This window comes from Prunus mume, linkage group LG8 (assembly GCF_029339155.1).
Source record: "Prunus mume cultivar Tortuosa linkage group LG8, ASM2933915v1, whole genome shotgun sequence".
NCBI lineage: Eukaryota > Viridiplantae > Streptophyta > Magnoliopsida > Rosales > Rosaceae > Prunus > Prunus mume.
In genome coordinates, this window is record NC_142705.1 from 14,079,834 (window position 1) to 14,102,302 (window position 22,469).

Consider the following 22,469-nt stretch of genomic DNA (forward strand, 5'->3'; position numbering starts at 1 on the left):
GATTCAGGAGCCGACCTTATATGTATTGAAGAAGGCCTTTTCCCGACAAAGTATTATAAGAAATCCACAGAGTCTTTAAGTACTGCGTTGGGAAAAGCCTTATAGTTGAATTATGAGATTCCAAAAGCTAAAATTTAAAATAAAATGGGAAATACATCTGTTTTAAAACTGCCTTTGTTTTAGTAAAAAACATCACCGATGAAGTAATATTATGATTACCCTTTATAGGTTTAGTATATCCGCTCTAGGTTGAACATGATGGTGTTAGTTCTATTTATGTAGGAGAAAGACTCAAATTTGATTTTTTGAACTAAGCTTGAGTTACCTAACTTCAGAATCCTTGGAAAAAATATAGTTGCAAAAACAGTTAGTATAATTCAAAACAAAGATCGATAGTTGAAATCTCTTCAAGAAGAAGTTAAGTTTAAAATAATATACATTCGAACATTTGAAGAACAAATGAAGTCTGATATTTGTTGTGATCTTCCTAATGCTTTTTGGCATAGTCATTTCTCTATAGTCTACATTGATGCTGTTGTTATCTTCTCTGAGTCCATAGAACATCACTGGAAACATTTGCATAAGTTGCTTCAGATAGTTAGCCAAAATGGTGTAGTTGTCTCTGCTAAGAAAATGAAGTTGTTTGAAACCAATGTTAGATTTCTTGGTTTTAACATAAGCCACTCCCAAATTCATCAAATTGACAGAGTCATCCAATTTGCTGACAAATTCCCTGATCAAATCATTGATCAAATGTCTTGATCAAATCTTATAATACTTTGTAATTGCCCCAGCCGAGGGTTAGGGATATTGTTTCGGCTAACGAACCCAAACATTTCCGTCCAGATCGGATGAAAATAATTAATATACGAAAGTAAGTATTACACTGAACCACACAAAACAAAACGGCTACAATGTAGGTGCCCCACAAAAAATTGATATGGCTGCAACTTTGGCCAAATGAAGGATATTTTGTTATATGCATGTACAAAACATGTCAAGTACAGAAGGTCAATAACCGCATTGTCAGAAAGGAAACGTGAGTACAGCCCTTCTATTATGGAATACAAGTACTGGCAAATTACGTTACAGAAATGAACACCCTGCAACATACTACAAAATCACCACCCTTTATCGCCATCTATACACAAAGTCAAAAATGGTGTCATGTAAGGCAAAACATCACATTCATTTTCAGGATTGACAAAACGACCAAACAGCCTGCAACTTCTGTGACATACATGTACAGAATCTGTGATGTCAATATGGGTATGAACCTGGAAGGACCACCTGCATAAGAAGGCCAAATGTGCCGAGAGTTAGCATTCATAGAAAGGGAAACTTGAATGTCTTAATAATTGGAGCAATTTTAATAAGTAATTCTTTTAACCTTTCATAAACAACATGATACAAGTTTTGGATGATACACAGTCGGAGTTCAGAACATATGCCATACTTAAATCAGATGCCAGTTGCAAAACATGTACATTACCATCTACGGTGTTGAAATCCCCAATACCCTAAACTTTGATTAACAACAGTAGGCATTCGTATTCATAAAACTTGGAAAAGTTGCCAACATACTGTAAGTTGTCTGAAATGAAGACTGAAAGCACAACTCTGTACGTACGACATAATTCAAAGTAGGTAAAGAACTAGGCAATTCTGAAGGCAGTCCTTAACAGTGAATTGATATTACCTCTTACCTTATACATAGGCCTCTCCCCTGAGAGCCTCGATTGCAAGCTTCAATCGGTAGTAGCCAAACTTGGCTGGGTCAATGGTATTAAAAGGAATGCCAGCACTGAGATACTCAATAAATTTGACGGTTATAATGCCACATGAGGTACTGTCCAACCGAGAAGTACAGAAGTTAGAAGTGCACATACTGACAACATGCACAAAGTGCTTTAAATGAACACAGCTTACCCATCACTTTGCTGAGGAACATCGGAAATTCTGCAAAGTGTGAATGGGTTAAACATTGACATGTCAATCCCCTTTCTCTTCACCGCTTCAACCTCCGATTTCTCATAAAACCTCATGTCATACAACACCTTTGCAAGCATCTGAGTAATAGGCTCCATATGTCGGACAAGCATTGTGTTGGAGGTAAAAACAGTATACGAGTCATAGACAGTGGCAGTATGTCTGACAAAGTCAATTTCTACAGCTACCTAATGGGACTGTCGAACATTATACGGGAGATAGACCTTGCGCACTTTCGTCCATGCTTGCGCATAACCATGTTGCCATGAACCGTAGACAAAGTGGTGTATATTTCTGAGGTAGTTAGGGGGAAGGTCAACAATCGTTGAAGCAAGTTGTTTCCTCGTAACTCGTTTCGCAATTGGAAGTGTAAATGGCTGTAAAAATTGCTGCAAACAATTGTGAAAGACACGTTACATGAACAGGATCCAATGCACCAAACACAGCCAACAACATTACTCTTACCAATGCAACAAATTCAATGACACATAATATGAATACAATAATACCTGCAGACAAAACTCGGCAGTTGTCCACTCCGTTCCAAATACTTGAGGATGAGAGAGTTGTCTTTTGCGTATTAGAAACATGGTCATGTCAAGGTGCTGACATTTCACAACACAACAACGACCTCAATATTAAAAAAATGGACACATACTCAAAGTGATCAATTAAGAAATTTATCGAAATAAAGCACAGTTCAAAATTATTACCCTCGAGCTCATCCATGCAGTTTCATCTACAAGTTTGTAAAAAAAATCTGCCCCAACTACAAATGGTTTGAGCTCCAGCTCCGCACTACAAAAAAATAAACTTGCAAAGGTAAATTCAACCAAAAAAACTAATGGACACCTTGCATAATATGACAATGACACACACACGAACAATTAGCTACGTAGATATTGTTATTGTACATGACTGCATACATCAAAAAACATGTATATTGGTTGTGCTAAGTTACAAATCCGAACCTGATGTCACTTTTCCAAGCCTTGCAAACTTGTATCATAGCCTTCACATCGTCCATGGCCAAGGGTTGTGTTGGATCAAAACGGGCCTCAGGTGTCTGTGCATGAAAACCAGTAGTCGGCCTCTTTTTCCTGGAGGGATCAGTGAATGGACTCAACAATGTTTTCGCGGGCCGCTTCAGTCTGCATCCTTTGCCTTCCGCATCTGGTTGCTGAACCGTGGCATTAGCCTCCTTGTCCCCTTCATCACCAACCAAATTTATACTAGTTTCCATGGGAGGCCTCACCTTGCCTCCCACCCCCTGAATTTCTTTCTTATTCCAATCCTCTAACAAATTTAACATTGTTTTACAAATAACTCTGTACCTTTCCCTATCTTCAGGACTAGGATGGAGGGGATCTTCAAGACTAGGAACATTCACATCTTCAGAAGTAGGAACCTTGTGAGGTTGTTGGTGCACTTGTTTGTCACCAACTGAAGTGTCAATTTCAGCAGCCGACTTCCATGGTGGGAAGCCTTCCACAATATCAGCAGGACTTCCGCTTCCCTTTCACCCCTTGTATATGCATGGTGGAAAAGCTTCCACTCCAACAGTAGGGACTTCCTCTTCCCTTTCAGCCCCTTCCACTCCACCATAGACTGTTGCTTCCATTTCAGCCCGTTCTGTATGCATGCCTGGGAAGGCTTCCACTCCATCACCTGCAACTTGTGCATCCATTTTAGGCCCTGTTGAAGTCGGAGTAGTAAGTTCATTCAAGGGTGACATTTCATTCTGCCATCCTTCATTCATCTGAGCAGTACACACTTCCTCATGCCCTTCTCCACCATATAATTTTTTTAACTCTTCCATCTCCAATTTAAAATAATGTTCCACTGAAGCAATTGTTAGGGTCAAATCCCGAATAGCCTTTTTATTTCTGTCACACTCCTTCTCATGCTTCAAACAGTTCTTGTCTACAATAGCTTCCAAGTCACGAACTCTGTCCCTAAGGCCCCGATTTGAACTACGTAGCTTTGCCAACTCATCCTTAGTGCTTTCTAATTGATGCTTCAACCTGCCAAAGTCATTAAAAGACCCTTTGCCCTGCATAAAGTTATAATGCAACAGTTAGAAAGCTTACAAAAAATAAGAAAACTATTTCCACTTCTTTCGTATCGTATTGTCTACATTTTCACAACATTGGAAAAAGGTCATGTTCACCTTAGAAGATGAGGGAAGGGTAGTCGTTTCCTCAATATCCGCCTCTTTTTCTTCACTAGAAGTGCTGGTTTTGTCTTCGCCCTCATCCCCAAACAATTGAACAATTTCTTCATTGTTCTCATCATCACCCCAACTCCAGTAAGGTTGTTGCTTCTCAATATCAGTCGGCCGGAGAAGTTGCACATCAACCTCCATTTGAAACACATCTAATAAATCAGTGAACTTTTTACTTGTTCCCAATCATAACATGAGTAATACAAACTGAACTAACCTCAAAGTTTTCATAAACCTGACTCATAACCTCATGAAAACGGGCCACCGTGTTGCTCCTCCAATGTAATATTCGAGGGATGTGCCTATTATCTTCATGGACCATGAAATGCAATGCTTCCAATGCTGGGAAGACTTTAAAAGCCCAAATATGTTGACAACAATCAAACATCAAAATCTGTACATGTATTTAAATGAACTAAAACATTGTTGGATATGTGTTCACCTGAAGAGCGAAGCCAAACCCCCTTATGATGTACTCTCTAGCTCTACTGCATTCCATTCTTGTCTGCGCTCTCTTCTTCCCACATTTGTTGGGCTTTTTTTTTTATTTTGGGGCACCTTTACTCGTTGGTAATCAGGAGAAACTGCCCTCAAAAGTGAAGCATTTGTCATCGCATATGACACGGCACCTCATGGATACTTGTCAAACTCTTCTAAGTCTTCGGCCAACTTCAAATAGCGCATGTCAATGAGCACATGCTTTTCAGTACCCAATGGCACAAAAATGGCAAAATAAACCATTCCAAGCTTTAACGCATCGTCATCATCTGTGCACTCGATGAAGGCAGTGTGTAGGTCCAAAAGGGTGGGAGGTTTATTGCTACTGAAGTATTTTCGCTTCAAGGAGCAGTTTTCACTTGTCGCCTTGAAATGAAAGGGAGCTTTCCGAACCTTAGGCCCGTGATGAGGCAAAAGTGTTGGGCTGTGAATTGTATCAACTTGTTACCCACAATGAATTTTATCCCGTTCACCTGTGTAACTGTCTTAGGATCAGCCTTCCTCATCAACAGCCCGTGGACAACTTGTGAATTCCACTTCAGGTCCTCTATCAGTAATAAATGACCAAAACAACTCCCCTCGAACCTCTGTAACTGCTACGTATTGAACTTCGCCTTTATTGTTGTAATGGCGGTCCTTGCGTGTGAAAGGGCAAATGGCTTTCCTTCGTACTTCTCATCCTCAGGAATCATAAGCTTGCTTTACAAGGCATTCTAGAGTTCCTTGCACAACAACATCATACATATGGATCATTGGTTACCCATTTTTCATACGTACATTACTCAAACTAATACTTTCAAGCCATTTAATATATGTATATACGTATGACAAAACCAGAAATGTTTTTAAGCCTCTTTTCTACTCTCCAACACTCTCCACACTCTGCTATTATCTACATTCCCTTCTACAAAATCTATATTCGATTCCATCCAAAAACCAAATACCACCCAAGTGTGAAAACAATTTCATGAACCACGGATCCACTTTATACAGGGTTTTGGCGAAATGGCTACAACAATTACTCCAAATGCATCAATGCGTACTAAAATCTACTCATTACCATAGTCATATACATGTCTACTCATATGCAATATAGTAGCACACATGGAACATCAGTATTGACAGTTATGGACTCTGTGTACAAACTAGACACGTCAAAATGTTACTGCCACTGCAACTGCTAAACCTAGCTGAATGAACATGAAATTTCTAAACAAATACTAAAGCCCAAGAAAATATCATTTTCAGACATATATGAAAAGCTGCAAGCAAGGAATAACAACAAAATTTAGTAGGTTTTATAGCACAGGGAAAAGAAACATCCCACGCCAACTTACATTAGTATTTCAAATTCACATAATTAACCATTAAGACTGGAAGGGTGCAAACTATGCTACTAGGTGCTGAAACAGCAATGATACCAACAAATTTACTTATGCATTATTACTCAACAGCTAATTTAGGGCCTAGTGAGGTAAACCTGTGTTATAATGGAATAGCCATTGCCAACCAGAATAAATTCCCACACTAAATATGCATCATCAAATGGAACTGAAAACACGCATCACAAACGAACCAATCCCAGATGACAAATACCAACTTGAGGCACTTCATCGTCCACAGAGCAAAATCAATACACCAATACAAGTTTCATCCAAGCATGAAATAATTCACAGTTAAAATACATTATTATTGCAATCTCTGTAATTACTAAACTTCACAACATCAGTCACAGGTTACTGAAATTATCCTTCTCAAATGAAAACCATACAAATGCACAAACTAGTCAATAACAAATACAAAACCAACCTTAGAATCACTTGTTTTGTGCACAGAACCGAATTGGAAATCCCAGCAACACCTACAGAAAATCGCGATTTTTGTCTCTGACAGGATTAAGCAGGAGGAGGAAGTATGTGAACAAAGTCTGAATCGAAACCAAGATTTAGGGTTTTTTGAGGCTCTGAAGGAGCAGAGGAGAAGAGAAAGACGTTGATTCAAGACATGAAAAGAGAGGGAACTAAGAAATCGTTTAAGGGAGAGAACATTTAACGAAGAAACCCTCTCTTTCACCGTCAAGAACCGCCTCACCAAACCCTAACATTGACTGCAAAGAGAGAATGAGAGAGTGTTGCTTAGGTTTTGGGGACAGAGGGAGACATAGAGTGGTGGTGGCCGCTGGAGAGAGAAAGCGCCGACAGAGGAAGAGACGACCGTCACAGAGAGCTGAGAAAGACAGAGAAGCCACAAGTGTTAGGTCGCCAATCCATGGCCAATAACTCCCCAATAGATATGTTTTTATATGGAGGGCACTTTGGTCATTTCACGTCTCCAAGTGATTATATTAGAATACAATTTGTAGCCTGATTATTTCAGCACACTATTTCTGAATTGTGATTACACCAGCTTATTTCCCTTGTTTCATTTGCATGTTTGCATGTTGGCCCACATCTGTCAGATTTGGTTGTTCACCTGCCTTAACTATGAAATAAAATGTTAATTTCCAAATCTTGTCCAAATTTTGATTTTTTTGTTGTTGAAATGTTCAGCAAAAAAAAAAAAAAACTAACATAACATGAACAAACATTAAAGTAAAATAGTTAACTAAAAAAAAAAAACCGCGTAAATCAAATTACATCATAAAAAAATATAGAGCCCGCCATGAATATAAAGCCTCCCATTGTGGGAGAGATTCCTTTAGAGCCCCAAAGATTCCATCGGAGCTCTAAATGGGGCTCTATAAACTCTTTTTAGAGCCCCAACCATTAGGGATGACCTAAGAAAACCATGGTGAAGCATATCCTTTATCTTGATAATTTATAAGAACTGTGATTATTTCAATACTCATTTATGATAAGTGAACACATGCTCTGAATTAATTCCTGATAAGTGACCCTTATATTTCATTTTGGCTGTGACGCAGTTTATATTGCTTTACAGTGTAGAATCACAAAAATTGTTGTGCCAGCGGAAACATAATTAAGCCAACACTTTTTAAATTAAATTTAAAGGTTTTTTTTTTTTTTTTTTCAGGAATACTATTAAGTTGGTGTGGTCTGCGTTACAGGGTGAATGGGAGGCACAACGAAATACTATCAAAGAAGATTAGGGGACGGGGTGAAATTCCCTATAGCTTTTCCGGGTCCCGGAATGGGTGGATGGCCGTGGCTTGCCATCAGCCCCCCTTTTAAAAAAAAAAAGAAAAAAAAAAAGAAGATTGTTTTAATTTTGGTGGTCTAAAGGTTAAATAAGAACAAATTGATCACCAATGATACAATCCAAACCAAACAAAAGTGTAAAATTTAAAGGAGAAGTTGGTTATTAAGAAGAAATGGATTTAGTGCCACTGATTGTATTCCTGTTTTCGCATGTAAAGCCATAATGCCACCAAAACTTTTGATGTAGCTGAGGAGACACATCATAATAATAAATAAATAAATAAATAAAGATTATCATAATATTAAGATGTTATGGATGAATGAAATCATCACATTGCATATATACAATACTGGAATTAGCAAGCGATACAAAGAAAGTAAACAAAGTCCTTGTGCACACCACACCACGCATGTCCACAACTATTATTTACAAAGACGATTCTTTTATTTTTGGTCGTCCACTCCAGAACTTGAATAAAATAAAATCAAATTGATCTAAGCAAGAAACAATCCAAACTAAATAAAATACAATCCAGTAAGTACCTAGACACAAGAAAACAAACAAACAAAGGGAAAGAAAGAAATACTGAGACAGCTGAAGAAACTAGGAACAATATTAGTATAGAACAAACACACGAGAAGACCCACCTTGTTCGCATCTATTATATATGGAGAAATCAATTGAGGACGTGAAAGGAAACATGTGGCACATGAGAAATCTTGGGCCAATCTTCTCCAATGTTGCGCTGACATCTCCTCTCTAATTCAGGACAATCATCAATCACAAGTTCTCTTAAGGAGGTAAGAGAACGCATCCCCTCTGGTAGAGATGACAATTTCGGACATTTACGAATGATCAACTTTGTGAGTGATGTGAAACTTGCCAACCACTCAGGTAATGCCTCCAAATTCTCACACATGCCAATAAGCAAGAATTGAAGGGTGTTAGCAGCTCCTTGAAACCATTCAGGCAATGCCACCATCCGTGGTACTTGTGTAATCCACAATTTTTGAAGCCTCAGTGGAGTTCCTTGATAGTTTACGTTCCCCAAATCCAGTTGTTCACATTCACCTAGCACTAGAGTTCGTAAGGAAGCAAGATAGCTCGTTTCACGTGGCAAAGAGGTTAAATTACTACACTTGATAATAGTAAGAAATTGAAGTGATTTCAAGCATCCCACCCCATTCTCTGTAAAACTTGTTTGTTTCGTCGTAAAACCAAGTGATGTGAGGCTGATCAATTTGCTTATATCTTTGGGCAACTCTTCAAGATTCTCACACCCACCAAAATATAGAGTTTGCAAGCTCTGCAGTCTGCAAATTGCATTGGGGAGTTTCGTTATTGCTTCATTAAAATTTAAGTTCAGAAATCTCAAATGTTTCAAGGAACCAATGGATTTTGGCAACACTTGTAATGAACGTGTAGGTAACTGAAGCACTCGCAAATACTTGAATCTTGAAAAGCAAGTGCACATGAAGGATTCATCAATCTCTATTTCCTCTGCTACTACAGTCCGCACTTTGTTCAACTTTTGCAAAGTTGTTGAAACATTTTGGCCAGCTTCCAAAAATGTCAAATGTCTAACATTTTCAGATATGTCTTTGGTGTTTGCAGACTTCACTATAAAACACTCACCTTGTACAACTGATTGTAAAAGATCATGGATAAGATCATGCATATCTCGTAGTACATTCCATGATCAGTAACGTTTTGAAAGAAGGATCTCGCCGATAAATCTTTAAAATACAGCTCTCCGATGTCTTCCAACTCCATATTCCCATGAACACGGGACTGATCAAGGATTCCATGTGCCATCCAATATCTGATCAATGCATAACTACTACATTCAATCCTATCCTTTTGAAGATGGGAACAGTAAGCAAGACATTGTTGCAAATGAGGAGGCAATCGGGTATAACTCAATCTCAAAGCAGGTAAAATGTGACCAGCATCTTCTTGTTCTAATTCCCATATCTCAGAATCACTCACTAATTTCCATTCGCGCTCATCAGTTTTTGCGTATAGTTGACTCCCTAAAGTTTTCACTGCCAGTGGAACCCCTCTGCACTTTCTGACAATATCCTTTCCCATTTCAAAGAGCTTAGGATAGTCTTTATCACATCCCTCTTTAAAAGCACATTCTACAAACAAAGACAAACAATCCTTGAAAGAAAGAAATTCTAAATTAATGTTTGCTGGAATGGTACCCATGATCTCAGCAACTGCGGTACTTCTTGTCGTCACTAAAATCTGACTTCCTGACTTGGCTCCCTCTGTCAATAGATCTCTCAACTGACTCCACTTCAAAGCATCATCTTTCCAAACATCATCCAAGACAAGCAGAAATTTCTTATCCTTCAAAGCTTCACATAGCCTTCCTTGCAACTGATCCAGAGTCAATTTATCACTGATCTCTGTATCTAATGCAGAGGCAAGAATCAGTCTTGTCAATCTAGTAAGTTCAAAGTCCACCGGAACAGATGCCCACATCCTCAATTCGAAATGCCCAACGACCCTTTTATCGTCGTACACCCACTTGGCAAGTGTGGTCTTCCCTAAACCTCCAATCCCCACTATCGGAATGACAGAGACTTTATTATTAGAATTCACACTTTGATCATCATCACCTTGTTGCATCAACAGATTTACAATTTCTTCCTTCTCAGACTCTCTACCAATAACCTTTGAAGCAGGAACGAAGGGTCTTTCATGATGATCACCTCCATCTCCATGAGGAAGAATGGTGAGAGAATCAAATATAGCCTTATTGGACTTGAGCTCATCTAATCTTTCTCTAATCTCCTTGATTTCATTGCCTACTCTGAAACGGAATGCGATTGGATTAGAACGAGAGAAGAAACGGCGTACCTTTCCAATTGTGCCATGAAATGTTTCCACCACTTCCCTCCGCAAAGCTTCGCACTCGAACTCATCCAAAAAGTCCTCGGCATCAAGAAATACATCTTTAAGCTGTCGTAGCCAACCGCGGATCTGCTGGTTATGAGCTTGCTTCTGTTCGGCATCCAAGAGGACATTTTTGATGGTGGACATTGTGCGCTGAAGCTTTTTCAGATCAGCTTTAACGCCCCATGCCAAGGAGATCTGCTCAGAAGCAATGGACCCGAGCTTTTCAATGAGTTTGGTTGCCAAAGGAAATGCAACTTCAGCCATGGTTTTGTTGAGAGGGTGTATACAAATTACAATACAAGAGAATTCGGAGGATGAAGATGAATGCACTGTCCCAAGTTTGAGTCTCCGATATTTTGTCTTTTTAAGAATGCACTGTCCCACGTTCAGTAGGTACGAATATTATAAAGACAGCTCGCAGAGACAACATAAAGACAAGTTGATGTATCGATACTTGCCGTATATCAGAATTTTCGCTCAAAGAAAGGCAGCAGTATCCTAGGTTTTTGCCAGTGTTATCCGTTAGCCTCACATGAGTCACATGAGTCACATGACTCCTGCCTCACGAGTCACATTGGCTTTACCAATTTATATTGAAAATTCAACTAAATGAGCTTTTTTATATTTTACTTTGTATTTAAAAAGAAAAAGCAAACACAGATTTCGACATTATTTTTGTCCATGAAATTATTTTAATCCCTTGGGTAATGGGGTAAGCACGTGTTCCTCCTTTCCATGCTTAGACAAAGCCAACTTTAACGCAAGTGGAAAAATCCATCAAACAAGACAGGCTGTGTGGAGTTTAAAATTAAATAATTGGCTTTGAGGTTTTTGTTTTGACTCTGATTTTGACCGCTTACTCTTGTTAAAAGTAAAGTGGGAAAATCATCACCCTTAATTTTTGTCGTTTCACTATATTTTAGGATTTAAAGGCTTTACTACCGTTTTTATCAACCCCAATTTCATCTTTCTCATCTTCCTCAACATCCTCAACATTTTTCATCTTTGTACATTTCATTAAAAAAAAAAGTACAAAGGGAAGTTTCTTTTTGGGTGTCTTTAGTTAATAGAAATTGGGATGGGGCTGGATGAAGATGGTAGATTAGCAGGAAAAATGAAGTATATGAGTGATAATGTCATTTTCTTTTTTAGTGAGAAATGCAAACAATCCTATTAGTTCAGGTGATATTCGTCTAAACTTCAGTAGAATGAATTATGTACTGAAGAAAAAACCCATAATAACATATACCCACTTTACAAAACTTTTATTCCAAAATAGTGAAATTGGCTAACATATAACTTCTATATTTTTGTACAGTACTCTCCGCCCATAAAGAAAATTAAAAGACAAATTTTAAAGAAACTTGAAAGTATCAAAAATAAAATAATAATAATTAACATGCCGGAAAAAAAGTATCAGAGAAAAATTTGTCCCAGCAAATCTAAGCAAAAAGCAATCATTATCTTAAGAACACAAATCTAATGATAACCAGTTGGAGTAGTAGTGCTTTTCCCCCCTGTTTTTGTGCTCTGAGTTACAGGTTCAACGGGAGGCACAGAGTTGAGTGGTTTTGCATATTCAAAAGGAACACCTTCGCCGATATCGTCGAACAAGAAACTGAAGTCTGGCGTAGGCTCATCAAGCAAGTACATATTCACCTTTCGTTGTATCTATTGGAACCATGCCATAGTCATTGTTGTCAAGTTGTAACTCATTGGTGTACAATGTCCCGGCTAGAAGATGAACCTCCTAAAGCTGTGGCCTATATTGATGGTCAAACTCCCATTATGTAATTAGTGTAGCTTTCATGTTATAGCAGGCAAGGCCTCTTGACAAGTTTCCATGAGCACTTTACTGCCATGAAAAGTAAAGCATAAAACTTGTTTGTACATGTGAAATGATGTCCATATTGCACAACCTGCAGTTTCAACATGGAAGAGAGAGAGAGAGAGAGAGAGAGAGAGACAGAAGTTAGAACGAACCATAGAGATGTTAGCAATCATTTTCACCAGAGAATTTTTCATCACTATCTTGCTCATAAATCTGGTATATATTCTTTCATCACTCGTATCTGCATCTTGTATTCTATCACCCCCTGCTTCAGGAGATGGAAAACTGCCAAAAAGCTCCTGTAAATGGGTTCTTGAGATATTCTCCATGTTAAGAACTAAGAAACATATAGGAAATCCACAAGAATTCGTAGAGCTTAGAACAATTCTTCAATAGAAAGCATTAATTGGTCACAAAATTCTCTCTTCACAAGACTAAGTTTATTTTGCTTTACTTTTAGTGAAATAAGGGAATATCATTGCTAAAAACAAAAACCAAAAAATCACATGAATGCTTAATTATTCTACATTCAACTAACAGCCATTGCTGATTCACTGCATTGCCGCAAAGGATGGGTAAAGAAGTCCCCAAAAAAATTCACTTTTTGATTCAAATCACGCACAAAGAAAAAATATATACTGGATTGTTATGGTATAAGTATTCTATTGAGAGTGTTTGTCTCACATTGAAAAGTTAAGGGACCAAGTCTAGGTTTATAAGGAGTTGGGCTACTCCACCCATTGCCAATTGGTTTTGAGGTGGAACCTCAACTTCCTTCATGGTATCAGAGCAAGGCTTCACGTGTTGGGCTCAACGGCCACACGTGCTCTCACGTCACCCAATATGTGTTGTCCACATGTTAGGCTTAAAAGTTCGTCACACATGCAGGGGCGTGTTGAGCGTGTTTGTCCCACATTGAAAAGTTAAGGGACCAAGCCTAGGTTTATAAGGAGTTGGGCTACTACCCTCATTGCCAATTGGTTTATTAGCGATTCTCCAACTGCCAACAATGCGATTCTAGTTGGCACTTGTTTCTGTATAACTTCCTCTCCTCTTCTCAAAGATGAATATGTTTTTTTCCCGTCTCCTCCACAGCCTAGTGCCTCTTCCACTCCTTAGATACCTACTCCCACTCCTTATCCATGTCCGTCTCTTAGCATGATGGCCATATCTCTGTTTTCCCTCGGAGACCACACCTCCCTATTGTTGGTTTCTCTCTTTCTCTTGAAATCTTTGTCCACTTTCTTTGTTTTGAGCCATCTTCCTATGTTTATCTAAGAGACTCTTTCCCTCCCTGTCAAGGAGTTCTCTTTTCTCTCTCTCTCTTCCCTCTTCAACCTTTTTCACTTTTATCTTTGTAATCTTCTCTGCACACAACCGATATCCCTGTGCTTAGCTCTCTCTCTTAAGCTCTATATTTCTATGCTTTCCACGTGCTGGGTTTTTCTCTCCTTTTCTTATATTTATTTTATTTTAAAAAACGTAATTTATTTATGTACTTGTCTCAAGAGCCTGTCTTTCTCATGCTACTTTTAATTTTTCAATCTCACCGTAAGACTCTCACATGGTTTTTCCCCCTCCTTTTTATCTATGTCCAATGCCAAGTGTTTCTTCTTCAATTTTTTTTTTTCCTTCCCCATCCCTTTACTTTTAAAATTGTGTTTCTCTCTCTTTGTGCACGACTTTCTGGCCTTTCCCACTTGATGATGAGTTTCACTTCCCCATCCCTTTATTTTCCCACTTATCGCATGCTCTTTATCCTACCTAGAGGTGATTCCTTGGTAGAGGTATGTTTTCAGGTGCCTAGAGTTGTTTCCTAGGTACATTTGACTTGTATGTCAGCCTGCCATTTTATCCCTTCCTTCCATGAGCCCATGCGCTGCTTCACTTGCTGCCTTTCAATAGGTGTTATTTTTATTTTTATGTTACTTCGTTTCTCTCAAGCCGTTGTTGCACCTATGGAGTTTTTCTTTTTTGTTGCCCTTACTAGACTACTACAGACCATTGCTACTGCCATCTCCATAACCATGTGGTTTCTTCATTTCAAATCTTGCTATGCTGTGCGCGCTTGATTTGCGGGGGAGTATTAGGGAGTTACAATAGTATTTCAATTACAATAGTTTATCCTACTAATGATAGGAAATGGTTAGTTGTCAGTTACATTATTATTAGGCCATAACTACATATTTATATTTATAATAATGGCTTGTTGTAACTGTATATTGTTATATATAATATATATATATATATATTGTATAATGATCATATGAATGAATAAGGGAAAATCAGTTTCTACAATGAGGATACACGAATGTGACTGCAGAGAAATTTCACCATCCTCAGCCTACGAATAAGTAAACATGATATAAGTCAACAAAAGGAGGCAGGCCTCATAATTTACTGTAAAAAGTAAATGTCATGAAACCAAAAATAGAGAAAAAAAGTGATCCAATAGATAACCGGTTGGAAAGAAATTAATGAAGTACCACATCAAGCCCATCATATGTATCTAATGTTATTTTTTTATGATATTGCTCCACGAGTTTCAGGGACGTCTGAACTGTGTGGTGCCAAGATTGCGGCTTGGATGGACTTGGTGTCTCCGAGACTTGCCAGGATTGCGGCTCGAATGGACTTGGTGTCTCCGAGACCTGCCAGGATTGCGGATCAAGTTGACTACGATCCCCTGAATCCTGCCAGTTTGCGGCTCGGATTGACCTTGTGTCACCGAGACATGCCAGGGGAATTGACGAATATCAGGAATTGACGGATATATGGAATTGACTGTATTAAAGGAATTGACGGATCAAAATGGGGGTACTCCTAGGTGGAGAGAATTTAAGTTATAAAATGCTTTTAAATTACACTGAGGATTCTATACAGTTGCCATTATTTTCTTAAGTGTCACAATTGTTTTACAAGCGATAGATGGAAATACATATAGATTCTAATCAAGTTATTTATATATATATATAAATATAGTTATTTATTTATGAACTTTACCTGAGTTTGATACTAGGGTGTTCAAAGCTTATAAATCTTTAACTTATTTTATTTTATTATGTTTATTTATCTTTATTTTGCATTATTTTATACAGTACTAAATAGCTTAAGTTTTCTAGCATATTTTGCCCCACGAGTCTTAGAGATATCCGGACTGTGGGAGTGAGGATTGCGGACCAGGTTGATCAGATATCTCCTGAGTCTAGCCAAGATTGCAGATCAGGACGTGTCACCATTGGTGTCGCGAGGAATTAATGGTTATGACTTTCCAAGCATGATTACCTGATATAAATGTTTTTATTTATTCAGTTAATTATACATTGCCATGTGAGTAATGCCAAAAAGCTTGGAACAGAAAATGAGAACTAAGGTGGTTTTGCAAAGAAAGAACTATGTGTGGCTTGATCCCTCAGTAAGGGTACGTAGGCAGCCTATAGTTACAAGGTGCAGCTACGAGTTAGAATGTTTGAGATTACCAATGCATTATTGTTGTTCTGAAAGTTGAGATGAATTTTATTTGCATATTGATTTATTTGATTTATTGAATGCATGCTGAACGATTGAGTTATATAAATGTTTGATGACAGGTGGAAATTTTGGGAAATGTTCAGTTTACATGAGAGATTTTGTCGAATTTTTGGTAGAAGTCACACTTAAATTTCTTTTGATTTCGGTTAAAAGGGCAATTTAGTCTTTTGTGCCCAGCATTAGGCAGGTGTTGGACATGCATAGGGTTCGACTCAGATTCCAAAGTAGAATTTGGTTCGGGTCCTGTCAGAAGATGAATTGTTTTGTCTATTTTTATTTTTATTTATAATTTATCGTCCTCTCTTCTTTGTGGTTGAATCATCAATGCATTTTTCTCGGGTAAAACCACGGTAGGGAGGGGGCTTTGGCATTAGGGGTGGGCATTCAAACCGGCAAATCGGAAAGCCGAGCCAAACCACATTGAAAAAAATCGAGTTGACCAAAAAGTCAACAACCTGTCAAAAATTGAACCGGACTGTTTGGACCGATTTTGGTTCCTCTGTCTTCAGAAATCGGACCAGGCCGAACCAAACCTGTCAAATTAAAATATATATAATTTCAATATTTATTTATATTTAATGCTATATTTTTAATCTCATAACTAATATTTATTCAAGTTCAATTTCAAAACATTTCTCTCTTCTAGCTTTAATATTTATTTTTATGTGAAATTGAATAATTTATTAATTTTCATGTCAAAAAAAATAAATTCAGTTTTAAAAAAAATTAAATAATAATAATTTTAATAATCTGGTTCAAAACCGAACCAGACCAAAATCGGTTCAACCTCGAACCAGGAAGTCTTTGAATTTTTTTAAATTAAAACCAAACCGAATCAAACCGGATGAATAGTACAAGATCGATTCTAATTTGATACAAAAACCGGTCCAAACCGAATCGTACTCACCCCTATTTGGCATATTGTATGGACGATAAGATCATTGAACTTACATAGACTGCCTTATCGGGTCGGCAGGCGACGGACTTTCTTCAATTGAAGTGATCAACTAGCCCGTCACATGAGTAAAACAACCTAACTTCAATCCCCAATAGATATGTCTGATGTTGGATAAAAAAATTTAAAAAAATTATAGTTGAAAGATGGTTGGAGGAAAGGTTTTTTGCGCCCTCTAACAAGTAATCCCGTAATTATGTTGAGAAACAGGACACACATATTACTTATCAATGATGAGTGAGGATAGATGTACTTTTTTCTTGCATTGTTTTTTTTTTTGGGGGGGGTGAGTTTAATGGCAACTCTCCAACCAAAAAGGAGAATGGCCTTTTATAACTCATTTCACATCACGCAGCAAAGAGGTAAGATCTCCAAACAAGATATAAAGTGATTTCAAGATTCTTACATCTTGACATGTTGCCTTCCACAATCCATGGATTGAAGTTATGCTAGTAGGTGCTGGTTGTAAGGAACTAAGAAGTTTGCAGACTTTGTTATTTGAAATTAACAAGTTTTTATTTTTTATTTTTAAGAATTCATTGAAATAAGTTTTCCTTAAATTAACGATGAGAGTAAAATTTAACCGAGAACTTGGTTATAATGAAAAAATGGATTCAATTCATCAAAAGAAAAAAGAAAAAAGAAAAAAGAAAAAATGAATTTAGGGTTTAGGGTTTAGGAAGTAAACAAAGTCGTTGTGCAAACCACACCCCTCATGTGAACGACTATTATATACAATCCTCAACTTAAATAAAATCAAATTGATCAAGCATGACACAATCCAACCTAAATAAAACACAACCCAAACACTTGAAAACAAACAAACAATAGGAAAGAAAGAAATACTATCTGGAATTATATTAGTATAGAACAAACATACGAGATCAGGACCCATCTTGTTCGCATCTATTATATATGGAGAAATCAATTGACAAAGTGAAAGAAAACATGTGGCACATGAGAAATCTCGGGCCAATCTTCTCCGATGTTGCGCTGGCATCTTCTCTCCAATTTAGGACAATTTATAATCCTAAGTTCTCTTAAGGAGGTAAGAGAACGCATCCCCTCTGGCAAAGACGACAATCTCGAACATGAATAAAGAAACAATTTTGTGAGTGATGTGAAACTTGCCAACCACCCAGGTAATGCCTCCAAATTCTCACAGCTCTCAATAATCAGGATTTGAAGGGTGTTAGCTGCCCCTTGAAACCATTCAGGCAATGCCACCATCCATGGTAAATCTTTAATATGCAATTTTTGGAGCCTTAGTGGAGTTCCATGATAGTTTACGTTCCCCAAATCCAGTTGTTTGCAACCTCCTATGAACAGAGTTCGTAATGTAGCAAGATACCCCGTTTCACGCGGCAAAGAGGTTAAATTACTACATATGGAAATACCAAGAAGTCGAAGTGATTTTAAGCATCCCACCCCATTCTCTGTAAAACTTGTTTGTGCTGTTAAAAAAAGTGATGTGAGGCTGAACAATTTGCTTATATCGCTCGGTAACTCTTCAAGATTCTCACATCCAAAAAAATTGAGAGTTTGCAAGCTCTGCAATCTGCAAATTACAATGGGGATTTTCGTTATTGCTTTATTATAACTCAAGTCCAGTAATCTCAAATGTTTCAGAGAACCAAAGGAAATTGGCAATACTTGTAATGAACATCTACGTAACTCAACCACTCGCAAATACTTGAATCTTGAAAAGCTAGTGTGAAGGAAGGATTCATCAATGTCTATTTTGTTTGCTGCTACAGTCCGCACTTTGTTCAACTTTTGCAAGGTTGTTGAAACATTTTGGCCCGCTTCCAAAAATGCCAAATGTCTAACATTTTCAGATATGTCTTTGGTGTTTCTATACTTCACTGTAAAACACTCACCTTGTGCAACTGATTGTACAAGATCATGGATAAGATCATGCATATCAAATACGTAGTGCGTACCATAATCAATAACGTTTTGAAAAAAGGATCTCGCCCATAAATCTTTAAAATACAGCTCTCCGATGTCTTCCAACTCCATATTCCCATGAACACGAGACTGATCAAGGATTCCATGTGCCATCCAATGTTTGATCAAATTTAAACTACTAAATTTAATCATATCCTTTCGAAGATGGCAACAGTAAGCAAGACATTGTCTCAAATGAGGAGGCAATCTGGTATAACTCAATCTCAAAGCAGGTAAAATGTGACTATTATCTTCTTGTTTCAATTCCCATATCTCGGAATCTCTCACCAATTTCCAGTCCCGTTCATCAGTCTTTGAGTATAGTTGACTCCCTAAAGTTTTCACTGCCAATGGAACCCCTCCGCACTTTCTGACAATATCTTTTCCCATTTCAAAGAGGTTTGGATATTGTTTATCATGTCCCTCTTTAAAAGCACATTTTACAAACAACGACAAGCACTCCTCAAAAGAAAGAAATTCTAAATTTATGTTTGTTGGAATGGTACCCATGATTGAAGCAACTGCAGTATTTCTTGTCGTCACTAAAATCTTACTTCCTGACTTGGCTCCCTCTATCACGAGATCTCTCAACTGACTCCACTTCAAAGCATCATCTTTCCAAACATCATCCAAGACAAGCAAAAATTTCTTATCCTTTAAAGCTTCACGTAGCCTTTCTTACAACTGATCCAGAGTCAACTTATAGCTCATCGCTGTATCTAATGCAGAACCAAGAATCAGTCTTGTGCATCTAGTAAGTTCAAAGTCCACCGGAACAGATGCCCACATCCTCAATTCGAAATGCCCAACGACCCTTTTATCATCGTACACCCACTTGGCAAGTGTGGTCTTCCCTAAACCTCCAATCCCCACTATCGGAATGACAGAGACTTTATTATTAGAATTCCCACTTTGATCATCATCACCTTGTTGCATCAACAGATTTACAATTTCTTCCTTCTCAGACTCTCTACCAATAACCTTTGAAGCTGGAACGAAGGGTCTTTCATGATGATCACCTCCATCTCCATGATGATCAATACTGGTGAGAGAATCAAATATAGCCTTATTGGACTTGAGCTCATCTAATCTCTCTCTAATCTCCTTGATTTCATTGCCTACTCTGAAATGGAATGCGATTGGATTAGAACGAGAGAAGAAACGGCGTACCTTTCCAGTTGTGCCATGAAATGTTTCCACCACTTCCCTCCGCAAAGCTTCACACTCAAACTTATCCAACAAGTCCTCAGCATCGAGAAATACATCTTTAAGCTGTCTTACCCAACTGCGTATCTGCTGGTTATGTTCTTGCTTTTGTTCGGCATCCAAGAGAACATCTTTGATGATGGACATCGTGCGCTGGAGCTTTTTCAGATCGACTTTAACGCCCCATGCCAAGCAGATCTACTCAGAAGCAATGGACCCGAGCTTTTCAATGAGTTTGGTTGCCAAAGGAAAGGCAAGATCAGCCATAGTTCTGTTGAGAGGGTGTATACAGTACAAGTGAAATACGAGAATAGATGTTGATTCTGCTGATCTCCGAAGCTATGAATTGTTAGAAAAAACAATTATCAATGACTGAATAAAACAATTATATAAACAGAATTTATAACAATCTGTAACATATAATACAGTATATGAACAATAAATAAAACTGACTTGAATTTGAGATAGAGGCTTGCAGATTTGATGCAATGTCCTAAAGACAGTAATTTCACCCCTTCTCGGTGCTTGAAGTTCTACAGGTGACTGCCTCCCAGGATTCAACTATCTGTATTCTAAGCCCTAGCACTCGGACTTAGAATCTGGCGAACGTTGTTTGTTTTCCTCTCAGACAATATGAAATGCTTGTAGAATGCTTTTTCTGTATTTGAACGTATGAGGCCTTATTTGATTTAAATAAACTTCTGAAACCTTATCAGAAGAGTCACAACTGTTAGAAAACAGTTAATAAAACTAATCCGAATTAATAAAAAATTATTAATTCGAAACCAAAAAATAATTTTAAATCTGAAAGTGCCCCAAGGCCCAAGGCCCATCTTTTTACTATTAAATATTATATATTTTTATATAATATTCAAAGCCCAAATCGATTTTGAAGCCCAAATTGCTTCCACTTGGCCTACTTCCATTTACTAAGTGTGGCACTTCCACACTTATAAGGACCTCACTCTTTCTACTTTCTATCAATGTGGGACAAAGGTTCTTGAATTTAATTCAAACTTCCAACAATACCCCACATTTGAATCGAAATTCTAGACCCCACATTTGAAATGTGATACTTTTACTGCTAAATGTATGTAATGCATTTGAGAGGAAACAGATGTTATATACATCAGGAAAAGTGTCTTTTGGACTTGAACTTACCCTAGTGAAAACATATCGGATTTACTTGATGACGCAGTGGATATAGTTGATCTTGAACTGTTCACCGTTATAGTAATCCTAGACAATATGTCTCACACATATAACATCTTAACAAACGTTAGTTCATACGTTTTTGTTCATTTTGGTCCTGAACATATCCCAGGTTTCATGAGAGCTTTAGAGAACTTAGCCTTTTAATTTTCCGTTCTCATAAATGCGACCCCACATTTACTCCCATATAGGTGACACCAATTAAGAGTTTTCTGCCTAAACTCCTCTTAATAAGATATTAGTGTCATTAAATGCAAAGCATAACCTTCACATCAACAGACAACACACTAATCATCATAGGAATGAGTTAAATTGTGTGTTCAACTTTTGAATCTTACCCAACCAGTTTGCCTATTGAACCTAGACCATGGGATCTCCAATCAACTATGTTAGGTTTCCGTCAGGTTTGATTCATTGGATTGGCTTCAATCCCATTCCCCTCGATGTAAATTTGATTTGCTCTCTTGGTAGGCCTTTTGTCAAAGGATCTGCAATATTTTCCTTTGACTTCACATAGTCAATGGATATAATTCCATTTGAGAGCAATTGTCTAATTGTATTATGCCTACGCCTGATATGTCTTGACTTTCCATTGTATACACCACTCTTGGCTCTTGCTTGTGCTGCCATACTATCACAATGTATACAAATCGTTGTCACAGGCTTAGGCCACATTGGAATGTCCTCTAGGAAGTTTCTCAGCCATTCTGCTTCTTCAGCAGCTTTATCTAAGGCTACAAACTCTGATTCCATTGTAGAGCGTGCTATACACGTCTGTTTAGAGGATTTCCAAGATACTGCAGCTCCACCTAATGTAAATACATATCCACTAGTTGATTTGGTTTCTGTACTGTCAGAAATCCAATTTGCATCACTATAGCCTTCTAGAACTGGTGGATATCTAGTGTAGTGCAATCCATAGTCTTGGGTGTATTTCAAATATCTTAGCACCTTGATTAGTGCCTCCCAATGATCATGTCCAGGATTGCTTGTGTATCTACTAAGCC

The 22,469-nt window shown here is 37.8% G+C and overlaps 2 protein-coding genes, 1 long non-coding RNA gene and 1 pseudogene across 4 annotated transcripts; all 4 read right to left on the reverse strand.

Annotated features, from left to right (window-relative positions):
* Positions 1-951: 951 nt before the first annotated feature.
* LOC148914795 (uncharacterized) lies at positions 952-1,292 on the reverse strand. The gene is made up of 2 exons (XR_016122865.1): positions 1,242-1,292; positions 952-1,141 (listed from the first exon to the last, which is right to left on the reverse strand). It is a non-coding gene; the product is annotated as an uncharacterized LOC148914795 (long non-coding RNA).
* Positions 1,293-1,707: 415 nt separating this feature from the next.
* LOC148914796 (putative ubiquitin-like-specific protease 1B) lies at positions 1,708-2,378 on the reverse strand. Its single transcript, XM_089043180.1, has 2 exons — positions 1,930-2,378; positions 1,708-1,849 (listed from the first exon to the last, which is right to left on the reverse strand). Exons 1-2 carry the CDS (start codon positions 2,100-2,102, stop codon positions 1,708-1,710), a joined length of 315 nt encoding a protein of 104 aa, XP_088899306.1. The 5' UTR covers positions 2,103-2,378.
* Positions 2,379-8,132: 5,754 nt separating this feature from the next.
* On the reverse strand, positions 8,133-11,202 carry LOC103339487 (putative disease resistance protein RGA1). Its single transcript, XM_016796036.2, is given in 2 exon segments — positions 8,133-9,553; positions 9,556-11,202. Coding segments are annotated over 2 exon segments (2,493 nt in total). The 5' UTR covers positions 11,042-11,202; the 3' UTR covers positions 8,133-8,546.
* A 6,722-nt stretch (positions 11,203-17,924) lies between these two features.
* Positions 17,925-20,532, reverse strand: LOC103339488 (putative disease resistance protein RGA4; annotated as a pseudogene). Its single transcript, XR_016122660.1, has one exon. The product of XR_016122660.1 is annotated as a putative disease resistance protein RGA4 (transcript).
* Between the last annotated feature and the right edge of the window lie 1,937 nt (positions 20,533-22,469).

Excerpts from the sequence above, each read along its gene's own strand:
- LOC148914796 (XM_089043180.1), bottom strand. The coding sequence starts at position 2,102 with ATGCTTGTCCGACATATGGAGCCTATTACTCAGATGCTTGCAAAGGTG. Across the intron at positions 1,850-1,929 it reads GTTCCTCAGCAAAGTGATGG|TACCTCATGTGGCATTATAA; the intron begins GTAAGCTGTGTT and ends TCGGTTGGACAG.